The 22,515-nt window shown below is 37.7% G+C and overlaps 1 protein-coding gene across 1 annotated transcript in view; it reads left to right on the forward strand.

The window, feature by feature from the left end:
* LOC126195465 (dynein axonemal heavy chain 1-like) overlaps positions 1–22,515 on the forward strand; it is a 963,710-nt gene that overhangs the window by 695,447 nt on the left and 245,748 nt on the right. The window contains exons 51-52 of the mRNA XM_049934091.1: positions 8,296–8,606; positions 14,169–14,394. Of these exons, the coding sequence (XP_049790048.1) occupies positions 8,296–8,606; positions 14,169–14,394 (537 nt within the window). The remainder of the gene's footprint in view (positions 1–8,295; positions 8,607–14,168; positions 14,395–22,515) is intronic.

The raw sequence follows: 22,515 nt of genomic DNA on the forward strand, positions 1-22,515 counted from the left end.
ACAAATTGTAAAAAAGCCTTTTGCTCCCTGTATTTGACCCCTGCCACCTTCAGCATTTGAAAGAGAATATTCCAGTCAACAATATCAAAAGCTTTCTCTAAGTCTACAAATCCTAGAAATGTAGGTTTGCCTTCCCTTAACCTATCTTCTGGGATAAGTCGTAGGGTCAGTATTGTCTCACGTGTTCAAACATTTCTACAGAATCCAAACTGATCTTCCCCGATGTTGGCTTCTACCAGTTTTTCCATTCGCCTGTAAAGAATTCGTGTTAGTATTTTGCAGCTGTGACTTATTAAACTGATAGATAAGTAATTTTCACACCTGTCAATACCTGCTTTCTTTGGTGTTGGAATTATTATATTGTTCTTGAAGTATGAAGGTATTTCACCTGTCTCATACATCTTGCTCACCAGATGGAAGAGTTTCGTCATGGCTGGCTCTCCCAAGGCTACCAGTATTTTTAATGGAATGTCGTCTGCTCCTGTGGCCTTGTTTCAACTTAGGTCTTTCAGTGCCCTGCCAAATTCTTCATGCACTATTGAATCTCCTGTTTCATCTTCCTCTACATCCTCTTCCATTTCCATATTATTGCCATCAAGTGCATCACCATTGTATAGACACACTATATACTCCTTCAGTCTTTCTGCTTGCCCTTCTTTGCTTAGGATTTTCCATCACGAGCTCTTGATATTCATACAGGTGGTTCTCTTTTCTCCAAAGGTCTCTCTAAATTTTCCTGCAGTCAGTATCTATCTTACTCCTAGTGATACATGCTTCTATGCCCTTACATTTGGCCTCTAGCCATCCCTGCTGAGCCATTTTCCACTTCCCGTCCATCTCAGTTTTGAGACACTTGTATTCCTTTTTGGCTGCTTCATTTACTGCATTTTTATATTTTTGTCAATTAAATTCAGTATCTCATCTGTTACCCAAGGATTTCTACAAACCCTCGACTCTTTACCTTCTTGGTCCTCTGCTGCCTTCACTATTTCATCTCTCAAAGCTACCCATTTTTCTTCTGATGTATTTACCTCCCCTGTTCTTGTCAATCATTCCCTAATACTCTCTCTGAAACTCCTTAAACCCCTGGTTCTTTCAGTTGACCCATGTCCCATCTCCTTACATTCCTACCTTTTTCAAGTTTCTTCAGTTTTAATCTACAGTTCATAACCAATACATAGTGGTCAGAGTCCACATATGCCCCTGGAAATGTCTTAAAATTGAAAACTTGATTCCTAAATTTCTTTCTTACCATTATATAATCTGTCAGAAACCTTCCAGTGTCTCCAATCCTCTTCGATGTATACAACCTTCTTTCATGATTCTTAAACCAACTGTTAGCTATGATTAAGTTATGCTCTGTGCAAAATTCTACCAGACAGCTTCTCCTTCCATTCCCTACCCCACCTCCTCGTACAATCCATATACTTCTACTACTTTTCCTTCCCTTCCTTTTCCTAAAATCGAATTCCACTCCCCCATGACTATTATATTTTCATCTCCCTTAACTATCTGAATAATTTCTTTTACCTCATCATACATTTCTTCAATCTCTTCATCATATTCAGAGCTAAATGGCATATAAACTTATACTACTGTGGTAGGCTTGGGCTTCTAATGGTCTTCGGACGACAGGAGAGAGAGTGTGGTACCAGGGTGCAAGACTCACACGTCTCTCGAAGTTGACTCACATATTGTGTGCAGCCGATCTTCTTCTCGGGTCAGACAGCTGCATTGATCTTCACAAACTCTTCTTCTCTGAAGACTATAGCTGGTTAAGGGAATTTCAAAATAAACTTTTCTACTCTTGAAATGATTCTCTACTCCCAGGATACTTTTGTTCAAATCTGTTATATTTTCATCCCCACAATAAAACAACTTCACAAGATTCACACAAACGTTCAACTCTCGGAAGTCAACACCGTCTTAGATCATTAGAAACTAACAGACACAATTATAATGAGTTTGGTTTAATAACCACTATAAAATCAGTTCTTGCTTCTCCCAAGTCCAACATCTGAAAGTCAAATGTAAGTGTCTTTAGTTCAATACATAATTCATTTGTTCACAACAATACAGTTGTTACACTGTCAAGAAATAGTGCATGCTTGCTCCTCGTACTAGACATACAGCTTCTCAGGCACACACTGCAACCACTTGTCGACGCCGATAGACTGTCGCTATTGCTGTATTCTCCTGCTACACGTCCATCCTGCACACACAGAAACCGGCGGTGAAGTAGACACATCTCCACTCTCTCACCCTCATACATAAAATATTGGGTGTTCGAGACGGTGGGAAGCTGAGTGTGTCTAGAATTTACACAGAAATTCTCAGGGCACTACAGGCTTCGTATCTATCTTGGCTACAATAATGCATTCAGTATGATGTTTGTAGTAGCTTATGTGTGTTCTTCTTCTTCTTCTTCTTCTTCTTCCCTTTTTTTTATATATTTAAAAAAAAACTACTCCTGCATTTCTGTTATTTGATTTGGTATTTATAATCCTGTATTCACCTGACCAAATAGCTCACATAAATTACCAAGCTTTGCTATTTTTTAAAATTTGGTAATGAACATGTAAATGGGATTCACAGTGGAGCAATTCTTCTGATACCTGAACTGTGATTTGCTGAGCATATTATTGTTGCTCTGGTGGGATACTATTCCAGAACACATCACCTTCTCAAAAAAATGTTAGAAAATGATGTCAGTACTGAAACAGGTTGGTAGTTATTAACACCTCTTCTATCACCTTTCTTAAAGAGGGTCCCCAGCTTGCGGTCTAGTGCCTAGCATTGCTGCCTCAGGATCACAGGTTCCCAGGTGTCTGTCAGCCAGGTCGGGAATTTTCTCTACTTGGCTACTGGGTGTTTATGTTGTCCTCACCATTTCAGCATCATTTGGGAAAGTGATGAGAGTAAATTTTCCAAACAAACAAGAAACTCTTCTACCTTATTACTCAATCCTTTTAGATTCTGATGAAACATGCCACTCTTACTTTTGTCTGTATTCAGACATTTTGTGGAGCTCTTCTGTTATATTAATTTACTTCATAACAGGATGCCAAACTCCTGATTCTGCCCTAAAAAAGTACCCCACTGATACCAGTAACCACAGGGATCTTGCTTTGTGCCATGGTGGGGCAGGGGGGATGGAGGCCCTTACTGTTCTGCAAGAATCTGAGCCAGCCTACCTTTCCCCCTCTTATTCAAGCACAGACCATGTCTAGTATATCCAGTCTCCCACTGCAGCAAAGGGCATTGCACTAATATGAGCTTTTGTTTCAGTCAGTAGCAGCCCACTCAACTGTGTGTTCATACAGCTCACAGCAGTGTTAACCAGGGTCGGTCATGGTGCTGCGGGACTCTTCACATGTGTGTGTGTGTGTGTGTGTGTGTGTGTGTGTGTGCGCGCGCAGTTGCTACTCCCATTTTATTTATATGACCTCCAATGCTGTAATTCCTGTCTTCAGCCAGGCCATTCCCTGCTCCACATACTATGATTACCTGATCTGCTTTTTCAAAATCTTTACAAAAATTTGATATGTTCTGTCATCTGGCTAAGTCTGGCACTTGAATCCACAGTACTTGTGACCTGGTACCCTGTTCATAATTTTTCCTGTGACATGTGGCGTACACCCTTGCCATTGCTACTACCTAGCAGCAAGACTTTATTCTTCCTCCTGTCTTTTTGTACCAACCTACACTTTGTTTGCTTGTAGTTTGCAGCATCCTACTTTGACCTACAGCTGGATGCAGCTCTTCCCCTTGTATTTCAGGTAAAAGGTCACTTATTAGATACTGTGAGCTTAAATGTATATGAAAAAGTTGAATATCTCTTCCTCTCTAGCTGATGTTTATTGAAAGAGATGTAATGTGTACTGCAGTTGGTGAATCTTGGTCCGTTATGCTACTGTCTCATAGTCTCCATTTTGATGTTCAAGAAGTGAAGTGGATAGTGGAAAAAAAGTAATTTTGGAAGAAGTTTGTTTGTTATCAAAATGAAGGAAGTCATGACAAGTATATAAGGAGTAACAGCCTCTGATGAAATTCTTATAGTGAATTCATAGTAGTATTTCTAGATTCCTACTGTTCTCCATTCATCTTCCACAAATGAATGAAGAACTTTTAATAAGATTTGCATTAGGCATAGTCCATACCAATTGAGGCAGGCTAGGAAAAATTCTCACCTTCATAGTCTTGAATGTTATTGAATTTAGCATATGTTAAAATGAAGGACTAAGTAAGGAACATATATTTTTTTCTCCAAAAAAAATTTTGTTCCGAGATACAGCCCTCCAAAGATGACACTGTGTGTACCATTTTGAAGATGCAAATTTTGGAAAAAATTGTTAAAATGCTGTTTCTCTGGAACAGTTCTAGATATTTTGTTGTTTTTTTTATTTGAAAAATAATTGCTTTATAATTACAAAGAACTCATCCATTTGGACTTATTTGTCGAAGTTCTTGTACTATAGTGTTCTGAACTTTTTTGTAATTTATGGATTTTTTTCCTCAAAAATGCCAATCCATAAAATTTTGATTTTTTTCTGTTGATTAGTACCATACAGTTCTACCTTCCCTGAACAGGAGAGCTTCCACTTTTGGATTGAACAGGTTTTATAAACAATTGAAATTTTTACCATACATAAAACCTTTTTTATTATCACATTATCACATAACAATCTAATGAAAATCAAAACCTAGCCTTATTTAACATAATTTTAGTTTTGAAATATGAGTAAAGACAGTCATTTTTCAAACATTTCAAATGGTTCCAAAATGTATGTGAAAGGTCCAAAGACTTAAAGGTTTCAATTTATACAACTTCTGTGCACTCAGTTTTGTACTGAAATGAGCCAGTCAATGAACTAAAAAAGTGTTCCATTACTTCAGTATCTTCCTTTGATATATAGTGACACCTGCCTGTTGAGCCAATAGGAACTGGAGCACTTACAGTCTTCAAAACATTGTGAACAGGAAGCCAACACTGGAGGCATTGTTGCTGTCCATCAGCTGGAAACCTATATCCAGCAAGTGGTCCATGTGGTAGCATAAAGTTCACTACAATTCCATTTAACTCATATCTGGTGTCCATAACCTCTGCAATCCACCAGTCACAGTCACACACACATGCCACAAACATCCCCCTTCTTAGGTTGTGATTCTGAATATTATCCTGATGTTTCTGAGGTTTTGGCTGAACGAATGAAATTTCTTCTTTCTTCTTCTTTAAAGTGCATGCAATATGAATTCACCCATCACTTTGACTCCAAGAATGTGTCTTCTGAATTCCTTTCACAGGGGTAGTTTGTTTCGACCATTCTTCTTTTTTCTCCTCGTGGAATTCTTCAGTTTCCTCTTTGGACAAAAGAATGAAAGCTGTGGGTGTGCTATGGATGTGTAAGATTTCATGACTCTTGTAAAATCCACAGCATTCTGAATTGCAGCTGTATTTGGTCTGGAAAGATGGTGTTGTAGCATGATGCTTCAGCAGGCCACCTACACCATCACAAGGCCCCTTCCCATGACCAATAGCACTGCATACCCAGTCAGTTGGCACTAGTGACTTGCTCAGTTCAAACATCTGGTAACGATTTTAAAATAACTTGGAGCACAATCAGAAATAATGATGATCTTCTCTGCCCCTGTTTGCTTTTGAACAATTTTGCACATTGCTAGCAAAGCATGTGATGAATCATTTCATATGCCATCGCTTATAACTGTGAAACTTGTGGTCTCTCCCTTAATAATTGAAACCTGGTCATTACTCCAATGGGCACCCTTGTACTTCTTGTGTGAGAATTACAGACCAGCAAAATCTCAGTGAAGCATTAAACATAGTTCTTCAGCCTGTACACATCCTTTCACTTCTGCAGTGTGTTGTTGCAGTTTCTACAGATGCTAGTGTGTTACTGCTTTCACTGACCATTTACCAAGTTCATCAATGAAACTGTTGAAGGCAACAGTTTTCTTAATAAGCTTATTTTCCTCCAATGTTGCATATGTAATTTCTGCAGAATTGTCTGCTACATCTTCCAAGCCCAGTGTCTGTAAAGACAGTCCTTCCTTTTTATGGTTGTCACCACATTCTTGAAAGAAACAAGTCTCTCACTTTACGTTACAGACTACTAATGACTTCACACGCCCAATCAAGGTGTCATATGTCACGTGTTCCAGTAAGTTCTTCAAAGTTACCACACAAAGTTCAAAATTTGCATAGTACACACATAACCATCTCTAGGTGGGTGTTGAACTACCCACTTAGGTCGTAGTGCATAAAATTTTGATCTTCCAGTATGTAAAGTTGTATAGTTGTTCTTACAAATTGCTAAAGTTTCTTCAATACTGTGAGTCATGTACCTCTTTACTTTCACAACTTTTTGACCTAGAACTGTTACAGTTATAGTGTCTTTTTTTGTTGGCACTCTGGAGAGATCAGTCCCATTTATCTTCAAGATTCTATTTGAACTTGAGCTGCTTCTACGGTATGACCATAATAGGGATCTGTTCTTCCTAAGACTCTTTTTACAGACCTCACATGTCTTGATTTGTCTACCATGTACTTTGATACTGATGAAGAGTGGTTCAAAATTGTTTCCTTTGAAAATGTCTCTGGAATAAGAGTTAAAACTTGCACCTTTTCACTGTACGAAGCACAATATTCAACAGCTGAACTGATATTTGTGAAAAATTCCTGGTAAGAGGTGCAAGAGTGCTTTGGTTCATTTTCCTCTGAAGATGGAATTTCTACTTTGAAGAGTGTGGTCAGTTTTGCTGTAGTGTATTCATCCATAGCTTTAGTAATTTGTCTGCACTTTCTTGATGCATAGAGCTTATGACCCGACTTCACAGATCACAGTTTCTTAACAGGACTAACACCTGCCTCTTCAGTTGATTGACTCAGGGTATTTAATTCTTCCTATATTGATGGAAAATCTGCATCATCTGCACCATGGGAGGCTTCACCTTGTTCAGATTCTATCATTGTTGTTATTCTATCAAAACATTTAGTACACAAAATGTCATCACTGGAAACGTCTTCACTTTGATACAGAGTCTTCCAATGAGAACACTCATTCCCAACCTGAACAAAGTCTGCTTTTTGTTTGTCTTGCATATCACTCTTTTATGGTGATGCAAATAGTCAGCACACGTTTGTCTTGCATATCACTCTTGTATGGCGATGCAAATAGTCAGCACATTTCACTCTCCTGTGGCCCTGGTCAAAAGAGATTTCAAACAGTTTGTTTCACAAAACACACCACAACTGTGTCAACTGGCAAATTCCTCACGAAAACACAGAACTCACTGGATAGTCTCAGATTTCATAGAAGCCTCTTCAGTAAACAAATTAGCACTGAACAACTACAATACAGAAACCTGGCAATGAACAACCATGACAAAGAAACTGGCAAGAAACTAAAACAAAGTGTAAGAAATATCTGCAAGAATGAAAATGAAAAGAGATAACTGCAACAAAGAAAGTGATAAGAAATAACTGCAACAAAGACAATAAAAATAAACATTGTAACAAAGAAATTAGTAAGAAACAATTTCAGTGAAGACACACATTACCCTTAATAATAATATTTAAAATAAAACCTGTCTGACATAAAAGTGGAAGCTCTCCTTCACAGAGAATATAGTACTACATGATACTAATCAACAGAAAAAAATCTAACTTTCCTGGATTGGCATTTTCAGGGGGGAGGGGGGGATTTGGATTTTGTAAATTATAACAAAAATTCAAAAGGCGAGAGTAAAAGAACTTTGAAAAATATGTCCAGATTGTGTGTACCGTTGTAATCATGAAGCAATTATCTTTCAAATAAAAAAGACTCTTAACAAAATATCTAGAACTGTTACAGAGATACAGCATTTTAAAAAAATTTCTGAGTTGCATCTTCAAAATTGTGTTCGCAGTTTCACCTTTGGTGGCCTGTATCTCGGGGCAGGAATTTTTTTGGAAAAAACAAAAAAATGTGTGTTTCTTTCTTACTCCTGAATTTTAACATATGCTAATTTCAATAACATTTGAGACTATGAAGGTAACTCCCCTGCCTGAAGTGATACAGATTGAGCCACAAGCATGCAGTTTTGCGGTTCCAAGTGTCATTTCTTTAGATTAGATTAGACAATCATTAAGTTATTTCATAAAAGGTTTTTTCCTTGTGTGAAATAATTTGTGTTGATTTATTCTGTGGCCATTTAGTTAATTTAAGCATTGAATATTTCTGTGTTTTTGTTGGTACAGAATTTGTAGAGGTAGTTTAATCGTTTTGTGATTTTTAGGGAAAGGAGTCAGGTATGTCCATTGTAAGGCTGTCAGATTCAGACCTACTGCGGACACTGGAATCTGCTATACGTCTGGGCAAGCCATGCCTCATTGAAAATGTGGGTGCAGAGATAGATTCTGCTTTGGATCCAGTGCTTCTTCGACAAGTATTTCAACAGAGAGGCACAGATATGCTAAAGTTGGGCGATAGTGTAATACCTTACAACCATGATTTTAGGTTGTACATTACAACAAAACTTCCAAATCCTCATTACACACCTGAACTCACTGGCAAGGTTATGTTGGTCAACTTCACTCTAGTGCCAAGGTAAGTTTCATAGTTTAATATGAGGAGCTCTTTTAAAATAAGTTTCAATAAAATACAGGAAAGCCTGTGTTTAAGGAACCTTATTATGTTTTTTAACCTTGAACATGAATTATTTATTGTTGTGATGAGAAGTATAGAAACAGCATAAGCAGAGGAGTTGTTCAATTCATCAGGTGATTTTGATGGCGCAGATGATTTAAAAGATCCTACACCTGCAAAATCATTCCCTACTGCAATAAGGAGATGTAAAATGAGGAATAAAAAGTAACACCGTGTTCTGGAAGAAGAAAGGTGGTTGTGGAACCAATTAATACAATCATAATTTGGAAGTGTATCATAAACCAATTTCCAACATGGAGGATGAGGTGAAATCTAATAACATAGATAGTGAAAGTCTGAAAAAAGTGGAGGAAATATGGCAAGTACATTGCAAGCAGAAAAGCTGAGGAGTGGTTCCAAGGAAAGCAAACACAGAAAGATAATTACCAAAGACACAAGAGTAGACAAAAGATAATGTTGTTTTTGTTGTTGTGGTCTTCAGTCCTGAGACTGGTTTGATGCAGCTCTCCATGGTTCTCTATCCTGTGCAAGCTTCTTCATCTCCCAGTACTTACTGCAGCCTACATCCTTCTGAATCTGCTTAGTGTATTCATCTCTAGGTCTCCCTCTACGATTTTTACCCTCCACACTGCCCTCCAGTACCAAATTGGTGATCCCTTGATGCCTTAGAACATGTCCTACCAACCGATCCCTTCTTCTTGTCAAGTTGTGCCACAAACTCCTCTTCTCCCCAATTCTATTCAATACCTCCTTATTACCTCTAATCTTTAGCATTCTTCTGTAGCACCACATTTAGAAAGCTTCTATTCTCTTCTTGTCCAGACTATTTATCTTCCATGTTTCACTTCCATACATGGCTACACTCCATACAAATACTTTCAGAAACGACTTCCTAACAATTAAATCAATACGTATTTGGTTTCAGGTATAAAACTGTGCAACAATCTGTGAGTGTGACCATCCCTCCACTTCTATCTGCTTTGACATTTGAAGTGAGATGCAGTATTCGTAAACAAGTTTGCCTGGACACAAATGCAGGGCTGGATCCTTGAGCAGTTATGGAATCTAGGGGAGGCAACTATAAGGGACATTCAAAAGTTTCTGTTCAAAGGCCATACAGCCCAGAATTGGTATGCCAAGGAGGCAAAATTGCCATGAGTATTGAGGCAATCATCCCATCAACACACCAGGCTGAAGATACCCATTAGATAAAACACTGTGTCCTGCTTTGTGAGTAAGTCCATAACTGTCTGCGGCACATCCTAGTCCAGCAGGAATTGTCAACCTTTCAAGGCCTTTTTTAAGGGACTGAAGGTGTGATAATCACATAGGAAGATATCAGGACTAGACCTTGTGCTTGATTGTCTCCCATAATAGATGACGCTGGCCTCCCAGATCAACCAACATTTTGTGTTGAATTGCAACCATCATAGAACCTGGCGCACAATGATAGCTTAATTCTTCATTCTCTGATGGATGTCTATAGGTGTTTATCCTTTGGCAACCATGAAAAGAATAATAGCACATTGGTCATGTTCCGACACATTTGGTAAAAACATTGCTATGGTTGACATTTCTGCATTTCCTGGACGCACATCGGAAAGACACAAATGCCACATTAATCCCTAGCCTACATGTCTGTGTGTATATACCCTCATCAGAGTAACACTATGCATAATTGATGCAGCAGCGCCCTCTCAAACATAAAACTTTTTGATTACCCCTTACGTACCTACCACCCTGCACATTCAGACTAAAAACTCCTGGTTTCATTCATAACCTGTCTCCATCATTCTTAATAGAAGTCTTTGGATTTTGGGGAGAGAGAAAGAATAAAGAAACGTATAGAAATAGGAACAGTAGGAGAAATGTCAGTGACTAAATCTTGTTTAATGTGGATCTCAGCTTGTAAATAAGTGCCTCATACACTGTGAGTATGAAGTTGTTCGTCACAACACTTGTAGTGTGATAAAATTTCAGGGGACTGCCATGATTATAGTATACACCAGTTATGGCTTTGTTGCCAGTCCTCATGCCATAGTTTCATCTGTTATTGCAGCCATTGTGAGTGGCACCATATGTAATAGTTACTCATCCGTCTGCTTGGACATCGAGTGTTACCCATTTTGCCTCAGTTGATGTGTAGAGTCTTACGTGATTGTGCTTCAGTTGTGCATGTCTTGTGTATCTACAGGATACTCCTTAATTGCCAAATGTAGCTAACTGGATGCAATATGTGATGGCTGACAGCGATGTGAGGTACTCCAGTCTCTGAATGCAGAATGGCAGAGATACGGTACTCCGATCTTAATGTCCCAGGAAAGGTTTTACAGGTTGTGACAGAATGACATTTTAAAAATGTGGGGGATTGTAGAAGATGAAAATTTGAACATTTTGATAGAAGTGAACTATATCCAGAAATGTTAAATAATGTTTCTACATTCCCCGCTGGGCTGTTGAAAATCAATGCAGTACCCGTATGAGAAAGTACCAGGTGTGATTCTCAGTGAACTTTTGGGTCAGAATTCTTGGAGATCACCATATTTGGCCACACATCTTACCAGATCATTTGAATGGTGCAAGGTTTTTGAACTGTCTGGACTATGCCTTGCCTCAATTTCTGAAAGATGTTCCTTGCAATTGCAGACTGCTTTGTGGTTTCTGACCTCACCTCTCATGACATTTTCCTCTTGGGTTAACTAAGGTCCTTTGTGTACTAAGCACCAGTTGTACCAATATCTGAGTTTATTAAGCACATCTTTACAGCATTTGGTACAATAAAAGGTTAGGATGGAATCTTGCAGAGAATCACACAAAACATGATTAATCAGAGCACATTGTGTAAAGATGTTGATGGTTGTCACATTGAACATTAATTTTTAATCTACAGTGGTGAAGCAACAAATTAGATTTACAGTATTTGGCTGTACTCTACTGTCAGTAAATGCTTTTCAGAGTACAGTATTCTGGTGTTTCATTTAGCCTACCAAATGTGCAGACAGGACATAGTGCTGTGGAGACTGTATTTCACTTTTCTGAGTACAGGTTCCTTATATCAAAATGTTCAAAATTTCATCCTCTACAATCTCCCAAATTTTTAAAATGTCATTCTGTTGCACCCTGTACACAGCATCTTCTCAGTTCACTGCTGAACCTCCAAACAAGTTTTTAAAAAAATGTTGTGTGACTAGGGCTTCCCATTGGGTAGACTGTTCACCGGGTGCAAGTCTTTCAATTTGATGCCACTTTGGTGACTTGCGCGTCAATGGAGATGAAGTGATGGATGATTAGTACAACACAACAAAAATCCTGCCCCAGCTGGGAATTGTACCCGGGCCCTTAGGATTGACATTCTGTCACACTGACCACTCAGTTATGAGGGGCGGACAGCAAGTTCACTGAGCTTGGGATATAAAACCATCCCAAAAGTTCAGATAAGATTTCGGTAACTAGCTGTCTCACAATATAAAAAAAGGATTAAAATCTTGAAGGAATTCAGACATAATTTGTAAAAAGGGGCTCCACTGGTCCTAAAAACCACAAGCCAATAGAAATTCAGTGTTGTAGTTAGTTTTTTAAAATTAGGTACCATTGATAGAAGAAATTCACACTTAATCCTTTCAATGCTTAGTTCATGCCAACATTTCAGCTGCTGTGTGTAGTGTAACTCACCTAACGCCACTCCCAACTGTTCTGGCCATTTTTGTCACACAGTGCAGTGCGCCTATTGTGCTGAATTGTCATCACTGATGTGTCTGTTTATTTGTCTACTAATATTCACAAAACTTTACACTGAAGGAAAAGGTTATCTTCCATAAATTCTTTCAAGTATAGTGTAGACCAAGAAATTGGCTAAAACATATTCCCACACTGCTTCTTTTTCACCACTACTGCTATTCCTTCCTTTTGTTTTACATACTGCAACCGACATATTTTCTCCAGGTCAGATTGCTTTCCAAGATGATTCAGTAATGCGTGGAAAGTGTTTTTCTCATAGTTACACGATGTTTTCTGATAGTTACGCCCTTTATTTCGTTCATTCTTTGTGATGCTTCTCCAAAATTTCAAGTTAGTGGGAACTTGGACATAGACAAGTTTTTTTACTGTATCAAGAATGTATTAGACACATGTGTAGTGTGTGAAAAAATAAATTTTGTACCCCCTTTTTTTCAAATGCATTCATTCACACTTAGTAGGTCTGTTTTTCCAGTTGATCCTGTTCCATCTGTATGACATGTGGACAACATATGGATGTCTCTTTTGTCATGCCACTTGAACGCCATTAGTGTGGTAATCAAGATAATTTCCAGTTCTCTGCTCTGCAACCAGAGTTCAAAATTTTGCATCTTTTTTTCTATTCACAGAAATTTTACCTACTGCATTACTTTCTGTGCCATGCAAATAATGGAAGAGAACTGGATTTGTATGCCAGTTGTCAATGTACAATGTGGATCTAATTCCGAATTATGTTTCCATAAGTATTGTAACTACATTGTCCGTTTATTAGAAATCTTACTTAGAACACTTTACCTGCTGGCAGGTGAGTGCAGGAAACATGAAGCACTGTTTCCTCATTATCAAGGTGCTGAAGAGCCAGGATTGACTAAAGGCAAAGATGAATGCAAAATTCAACGTCTCTATCACTATTCATAAGTAACCTATCTACTTCTGAATTTATCAATCCTCTCTGCACACCTTCGAAGAGCTTCACAACACACTCCTGTATTGTAATCTGGATGAAAAGTGTGAATGGTAAATAGTAAAGTTGTTAGTATCACTATACTAAAGGGCTGTAGGTTACATTATGTATTCGTGTCACAAACAGCGAAATTAATATGTCCGGCATGAACTGGCGACATTATTGACTCCTCTGCATATGTCTTTTTGCTATCATGTGTGTGTGCACTTTTGTGATTGAGTACGCACTGAAAGCATTTATAGACTTAAGCAACACCCACAGTGTGAAAGGGTCTCTAGAATGAAATCAGAAAAAAAGAAGCTTTTACATACCACACAGTGGCAGGCATGAACATCAACTTAATGGTGACACAAAAGCTTCTTAATTTTGGAACAACAAAAACTCTCAGACAAGAGAGAAGAATCAAGTAGAGTGTAGGAAGAATCAAAAAATCAAGCAGAACATCTGGATCAGTAGAAGCCTGGCTGTACAGTACGATAGGGAAACCATCACTGAATTTGAAGTTATTGGGATGTTATTTGTATCTTCTGTGATGTTGTATGTGAGAATGCAGCATTCTCCTACAACAAACTCATTTTGTCTATGGGAAACAGCGTTTTTAAACATTTCCTGCCCAAATTTCAATCTAAAGTTATGAAATTAATGCCGTCTATAAGTATCTGTTATTTTAATATAGAATAGCTTACTTTATACTTTAACATTTGTGTTGACACAAAGCTGTATCCGAATTTTCAGATGTGTGTAGTACAATCATGGTATTGAAGTAAATATTTTAGTGATCTTCCTTTTTCTTTTGTTTACAGTGGCCTACAGGATCAACTGTTGGCACTTGTTGTAATGCAGGAACGGCCAGATCTGGAGGAGGCACGTAGTTCACTTATTGTAAGCAGTGCACAAATGAAAAATGAACTCAAAGAAATTGAGGATCGAATCCTGCACAGATTGAGTGTGTCAGAGGGCTCACCTGTAGATGACATTGACCTTATTGTCACTCTTGAGGCATCTAAAGTCAAAAGTGAGGAGATTAAGGTAAATAGATTCAATTTATCCCCCAACTCCCTAAGCCAGTAACTATAATATCTAATTTTCAATGACATTTTGAATAGGAATAAATGTTTCCAGTAATTAATGGCTGTATGGCTCAGTAGTGAACTGCAAAACTACATATCTATAGTTCTCGAGATTGATCTCCAGCCAAACCTAAGGTCTTTATCTGTCACCACTTATTTCACCTCTGGCACTGTTTCTTAATGTGAAAAATGCTGAGTTGCACTGTGGTTTTGTGTCCACACTAAATCTCCCTGTAACTGGCTGGATTAGTTAGTTCAAATGTTGTTCTCAGCCTAATGAAACACTGCAGTGTTTAAACCAACTGTCAGGGTGACGACAGCTTTACTTTTTTAGTTGAGGCATTGACTGGTGGATAGGCCCATAAACAAATGAAAATGTTTACACACACACACACAGAGAGAGAGAGAGAGAGAAATACCATAATTTTAACATAGTATATACAGATGGTTCCAAAATGGGGGACACTATTGGCTGTTCTGTCTTTTTATTCAATTGAATCTTTAGAATCCACCTCTTCAGTCAGCTTGATGTATTTCATACGAATGTCTATGCAAATCTGCGAGCAATGGATCACATGAGACATGACTGGGAGGCGAAATTCTTCATCTCAGTTCCCTCAGTATTCAACAGACCGTCCAGCACATTATGTGCCCAGCATATGAAACAGTCCAGAATATCCAGGACACGATTTTTATTTGCAAATAAATGGAAAAGAGGTGTCATTCTGTTGAGTACCTGAACCATTGGAAATTTGTGAGAATGGTGTGTCCAATTCCACAGCAAAGTGACCACTGATATAGATATGTTAGACATTTCAGGATTTAAGCTAGCTTCCTACTTCTGCAGAGTAGATATGGATGGAGTACGAGTTGCCACATTTATTAAAAACTGCCATAAATTCAAGAAAATTGACATTAATAAATTCTGTTTAGAGCAGCATCTAGAAGCATGTGCAACAGAAGCAGAGTTCCATAACAGATCCTATATAATAGTAACTATTTATTGAGCACCTGCAGGAAATTATAATCTATTCATAAATCATCTAGAAGCTCTTTTGGGTTATTTAATAGGAAGAAACAACGAAATTTTGTTTGCTGGTGACTTTAATACAGATTTTCTAATGCAATCTTCCAGTAAACATTTACTGCAGTTAGTAATGTTGTCTTTCAATCTAAATCACACTGTAAACTTTCCAACTAGGATCACTAAATCCTCAAGGACAGCCATTGATAACATTTTATAGACAAATCAAAGGAACAAAATCATATCATAAAACCTGTAATAAATGGACTATCAGATCATGACATGTAGCTCCTTGTTTTAGATGTAAATTCTAAGCAGATTATCAAGACTGCTAAATCTGAGTACAGGAGAGTAGTCAATCAATCAAAAATTGAGTGTTTTAGAAAACTGCTCAAAGATATGAACCGGGAAGATGTTTATAGTGCTCATGACATGAATGAAAAATATAACACATTCATGAACAATGTCAGTACCATGTTCGAAAACTGTTTTCCTCTAAAAGTTACTCAAATTAAACAGAAGTCTATAATAAAACCATGGATTACACAAGGAATAAAGATTTCCTTTAAGACAAAAAGGAAAATGTATCTGGAATAGCACTCACATAGTGCATATTGTAAAGTGTATGAAGCTTGCGTTCGAAAACATAAACGCACGAATATTTCGTCAGGCAGAACTACACAGCTCATAAGTACACTAACCTGCAAGTTTACTAATGTTTATAAAAACCATCTCATGAGCAATTAGATCTTGTAAAAGAAGTAAATCTTTCGTAAAAATACCATTACCGATATGACAACAAAATATTTCTTTTATTTCCCAGTGCAGCAAACGAATAACACAAACAAAACTAGGTCCAACCAAGAATGCGTGTAATCTGCCATCTGAAGATGGATTTGTAAAGGAAAATCCGAAACCGGTCATGGTCTGAAGATAATAAACCTTTTTAAACCATACATGTGGCTGGTAGCTGTTTTTTATATAAATTATAAACCGAAAATGTATCTGTCGACCAAGAATAGCTCCAATGCTGATGATTTAGCTAAATACAGGGAATACTGTAAAATATTTAAAAAAAGTAATTCAGCCATCTAAACAAATGCACTACGAGAAGAATATAGCAATGTCAGGGAACAAAATAAAAACAATATGGGATATAGTGAAAGAGGAGACGGGTAGAACCAGAAAGGAACAGGAGCAAGTAGCACTAAGGGTAGATGACACATTAGTAACTGATGGGCGTAGTGTGGCAAATCTACTTAACAAGTACTTTATATCTGTTACTGATAGAACGGGATTGTCAGGATCAGTAAATAATACCCTTGAATATCTGAAACTAGCCTTTACAAATAGCTTCAGGTACATGAATATGTCACTCACTTCACCAAAATAAATAACGTCCATAATAAAATCTTTAAAAACAAAGCATTCTAGTGGTTATGAAGAAATATCAACAAAGTTAATTAAGGCATGTTCTAGTGGGTTTAGTACAATTCTAAGTTACTTGTGTAACCAGTAAATTGTAACTGGGACGTTTCCTGACTGGCTAAAATATGCAGATGTTAAGCCTCTGTTCAAGAAAGGGGATAAAGAGTTACCATCAAACTACAGACCGATTTCACTTTTGCCAGCATTCTCAAAAATTTTAGAAAAAGTAATGTACAGTCAGCTTATAATGAATTCTCACTACTTATAATGAATTCTACCCTGTGAATGATGAAAGTCTATGTGAATGCAGCTTGCCGCTAACTTGGTGTAATTTCTTGTCTGTACAGCGGTGTATCTGTCGCCTTAATTACTCTTTCACTCTCACACATAAACCGGTGCAATAAAGTCAGGGCTTCGTGTTTTCTTATTAGGCTGATCCGTGAAAAGACAGACAAACAATTATGCTAATGGAGGATTCTGAGTAATTTCTCGAATTCCATTCGCTCTTTCTCTCTCTCTGCCCTTTATCTGTGTACAGTTTAAATATATTAATTACGTGAAATCAGCCTAGTAGAATCTCTGGTGGAGCCCTTCGTCTTAATATTCAGCGGCTGGCTTGCTAGAAAAGATCTTTACATTTGTTATTATTATTAAGCGCTGCATTCAGTTGGGAAAATCGATCGTTTGAACAGTTCGTTCAGTTTACGACAAATCTAAAATTTCAGATGTGGACGAAGCCTTTTTGGCGATTTATAAAAACTCAGAGATTGCAGGCTCTCTTCGTCACAGCTGAAACTTCCCAATTAATTACAGGGCCCAGACAATCATCAATGATTCAGACAGAGAGCTCATTCATCATTCACTCTAGTATAAAACGGTCACAAACCTTATTTCTGAGGAAGATTGTATATTGAATCCATTTCCGTACATGTTCCGTTTCCGTGGATTTTAAGTCTCATGCAATTTACTTTTACAGGTTTTTCCTTCTCTTTATCTATCACGCTAGCGGCACAAACTTTCCTATCTCGCTTTAGCGCGAAGAAGAGTAAATAAATCTCTTTTAGCAATCCGAAAATCTACCAACCGATACTTTCCGAAGCTGTTCCTTTCTCCCACTATAATAACCATGGAGCATACATCTCTGTACCTCTGTTGTTCCAAAGAATAAACGTACTAGAAAAATACCTTGGCGTCGACGAGCTGTCGGCGCATATATTACTAGGAAATCTGATCAGATACTTTTCAAACGTAAATAAATGTGGATGATTTGATTGACCATTATTAATTATTGTGTGGTAGAGGGTAATTTTCCGTGGGGAGATTACAATGCCCCTCGCAGCGAGCGAAGTTTGTGAGCTCAATTTTGATTCACCGAACACACTTCACGAGCTATCTATTAGCGTGGATAACCCGGAAGTGATGATTGTCAGTCCTCTGACTGAAAAAGAATATTATGTTTGAAACCGACTAAGAAAAGAAATGTTGAAGACAGAAGAAATGAAGAGACAGGTACTGCGGCTGTATTGCTTTTATGTGCATCTAGGTGTTATGTTTGCTGTGCACAACCGAGGAAGATGATCTTTCATGAACTGATGTCAGGGTCTACCCATTCTGGAACTTTCTTAAGCAGGGAAACCTTGGAAAACCTCTTAAGCTTAGACCCCCAGCCTACGGTACATAGAAGATAGGAAAGCCTATAGAAGAACAAAAATAATTTTGAAATTCATCTCTAAAGGAAAGACAGGGATCAATTTGTATCACGATTTGGAGAAGAGTGGTTTGTGCCTCTAGCAAAAAAACGTTTTACAATAAATAACGTGAATTCTCGTTTTACAATCTTGTTTCTCGGACAATATCTTGCGGTGCTAAACTCCCCCGGGTCTTGCATGTCCCCGACGTCCACATTTGTAGTCGGTCTTCTACGCGGCCCCCTTTGTAGTTGATCTTCTACGTGGCCCACAATGGGAAGAGTAGAAGGAACAGGGATACTCGAATTCACATGCAACATTCATTCCAAAAGAATTAGCAATGACCAAAAGGGAAACTCTTCCTGTAAGAGAACTGATTAGGTTGCACCGTCCAAGATTCTCCTTTTTGAAAGCAAAATCCTTATGGCTTCATGGATCCTTTTTGTTACGACGTACTTCAAGGAATTCCACCATTAACTAATGATGTTGCCAAAAGCATCATCCGATTTACTCCCGTTTGAATACTCCTTTTGACTTTGCCTCCCCACTTGTGCTTATAAGTCCAAAAGTTCTAACAGATTTTCTATCACTGATTTGTTCTTCGTAATTTAAAGGATTCATGTAACTTACTATAGATTTTGGATTCAAATCATCGAATAATGGAAAGTGTAGTTCATTTTATACCAAGACATCATCCATATTCCCTTGATAAGTCATATAATTTAGCTATACTCAAAACTTTTTATTCTAAATACATATATTTTTACGCTTGAGTGCTGAAATGTAAAAGTTATTAGCATTGAGGAATGTGGATTCACTTCTTTCATTTACTCTCTGATTCATACGGTGTTCATCCATGCTCATATATGGAAATCGATTTTTCACACAAAATTCCCAAACGAACACGAACCATTAAATTACTACTGAATCTATGAATATTACTTTCTTTAATCACTCATTAATAAATTAAAAACTCTTAACTTCTAATTACAACACCTATTTCTTTTAAAGTTCAACATGAATCCGTTTATCCTCGCGTTTGGTGCGAGTCTCTTACAAAGCATATCTGTGTTGTCTATATCGATTTTAATTCTCGCGCCGACGTCAACTGTTTTGCGCGGGAAATTATCTTTGCGGCGTTAACCGTCACTCACGATTCACTACCACAACACATTCCTTCACACGTTTACACATCTAAGCGTTCACATGAGATTATATATGAATATTCACTCGGAACCTCTTTTGATTATTCAGCGTCATTTGCGGGAAACATTTCATTCTTCTTGAAGGTCAGTTAGATCCTTAATCATTCTTGATGACATTAGCAATGCTAAAGTTCTATATTCACCTCAACACAGGTGAAGCCTATCTCCACTATCTTCTTTACAACACTCGATAATAATAGATAGTCACTATTTCTATACTCTATGTCACTGATTAACTATTTCAATTTAAAGGTTTCTATCACTACACACACACAGTTTATTGTTATGGTTTTTACGAGCGTTCATTTCTGTCACTCGGAACACCATTCCTCACTATCTTCTAATCTTCATTATATTGTTTTAAGTTGTTATGAGAAAATAACCCTTTTATTTTATTCGATCCCGGCTATGCTAACAGATAAGCTCCAGGATTCGGAATTTGTAGGATAATGTATGGTCCAGTATATAGTAACTCCCATTTCTTTATACTTTTCTTTATTACAGATGATTTGGTATGTCGTTTAACTAGTACCTTCTCTCCGACATGGTATGTCTGTACCCTTTTTATTAATTTGTCATATCGTTGTTTTCTTTGATCAGCCTTTTTCGTCATATTTATGATAGCTTGTCTTATTTTTTCTTCCCAAGGCATCTCAGTTTCCTGAGTTTTGGGGATATGGTCAGTCCAGAAGTTTTCCTCTTTTGCTTCGGACATCAATTCATGAGGTGTATATCCAGTTGAGGAGTGGGGCATGTTATTATATATTTGCTCAAACTCTTCCACATAATTTGCCCACGCAGTTTGTTTATTATGGCAATACGTCCTCATAAATCGATTGAATTCTCTAAAAATCCTCTCAACCAAATTGCCTTGTGGGTGGTAAAATGATGTTAATATGTGTTTCACACCGACTTGAGACAAAGTCTGCTTCCATCGGAGTCCCGTGAATATTTTAGCATTGTCTGTTATGATCGCCTTAGGTGTACCAACATGTGGAAGATAATTCCTTATCAATCTTAATACAATTACTTTGGCTGTAGCCGCCTTTATCGGGTACAGCTTTACATATTTCGTACACACATCGAGAAATGCCAACACATATTTAACACCACCTCTTGAAGTAGGTAACGGTCCACACAGATCGCACGAAATTAATCCTTTTGGTTCTTGTACTAATATAGAGCATAATGGGTGCTTAGTCCCTTTTGAATCCGGCTTTGTTTTTTGACAGATTATGCACCTCTTTAAGATCTCATGCACTCTGCGCTTTATGTTGGGAAAATAACAGTACCCACTTATTTTGTCTGCACATTTTGTCGCACCGAAATGTCCCCAGGTTAAATGAGTGAACCATACAAGTTTCTCTATTTGTGCCTCAGGTATACAAACACACCAACGGACTTTGTTTGGCCTTCCACAGCGGAAAAATAATACAGACAATTTGGCTGCGAGTATTTCTTCTCTTTTCCAAGTTAAGTTGTCTCGTCGTAGTTCACATGAAACAGAGAACAAAATTATTTTAACAACGTCCAAAAACGTGTCCTGTCACGGATTGGCCATTATAATGAATTCTCACTACTTATAATGAATTCTACCCTGTGAATGATGAAAGTCTATGTGAATGCAGCTTGCCGCTAACTTGGTGTAATGTTTTGTCTGTACAGCGGTGTATCTGTCGCCTTAATTACTCTTTCACTCTCACACATAAACCGGTACAATAAAGTCAGGGCTTCGTGTTTTCTTATTAGGCTGATCCGTGAAAAGACAGACAAACAATTATACTAATGGAGGATTCTGAGTAATTTCTCGAATTCCATTCGCTCTCTCTCTCTCTCTGCCCTTTATCTGTGTACAGTTTAAATATATTAATTACGTGAAATCAGCCTAGTAGAATCTCTGGTGGAGCCCTTCGTCTTAATATTCAGCGGCTGGCTTGCTAGAAAAGATCTTTACATTTGTTATTATTATTAAGCGCTGCATTCAGTTGGGAAAATCGATCGTTTGAACAATTCGTTCAGTTTACGACAAATCTAAAATTTCAGATGTGGACGAAGCCTTTTTGGACGATTTATAAAAACTCAGAGATTGCAGGCTCTCTTCGTCACAGCTGAAACTTCCCAATTAATTACAGGGCCCAGACAATCATCAATGATTCAGACAGAGAACTCATTCATCATTCACTCTAGAATAAAACGGTCACAAACCTTATTTCTGAGGAAGATTGTATATTGAATCCATTTCCGTACATGTTCCGTTTCCGTGGATTTTAAGTCTCATGCAATTTACTTTTACAGGTTTTTCCTTCTCTTTATCGATCACGCTAGTGGCACAAACTTTCCTATCTCGCTTTAGCGCGAAGAAGAGTAAATAAATCTCTTTTAGCAATCCGAAAATCTCCCAACCGATACTTTCCGAAGCTGTTCCTTTCTCCCACTATAATAACCATGGAGCATACATCTCTGTACCTCTGTTGTTCCAAAGAATAAACGTACTAGAAAAATACCTTGGCGTCGACGAGCTGTCGGCGCATATATTACTAGGAAATCTGATCAGATACTTTTCAAACGTAAATAAATGTGGATGATTTGATTGACCATTATTAATTATTGTGTGGTAGAGGGTAATTTTCCGTGGGGAGATTACAAGCTGCTCAGCCATCTGACGACTAATAACATATTATCAAGAACACAGTTTGGATTTCTGAAGGGTTCTGATATCGAGAAGGCTATTTACA

The sequence above is a fragment of the Schistocerca nitens genome, chromosome 7, assembly GCF_023898315.1.
Source record: "Schistocerca nitens isolate TAMUIC-IGC-003100 chromosome 7, iqSchNite1.1, whole genome shotgun sequence".
NCBI lineage: Eukaryota > Metazoa > Arthropoda > Insecta > Orthoptera > Acrididae > Schistocerca > Schistocerca nitens.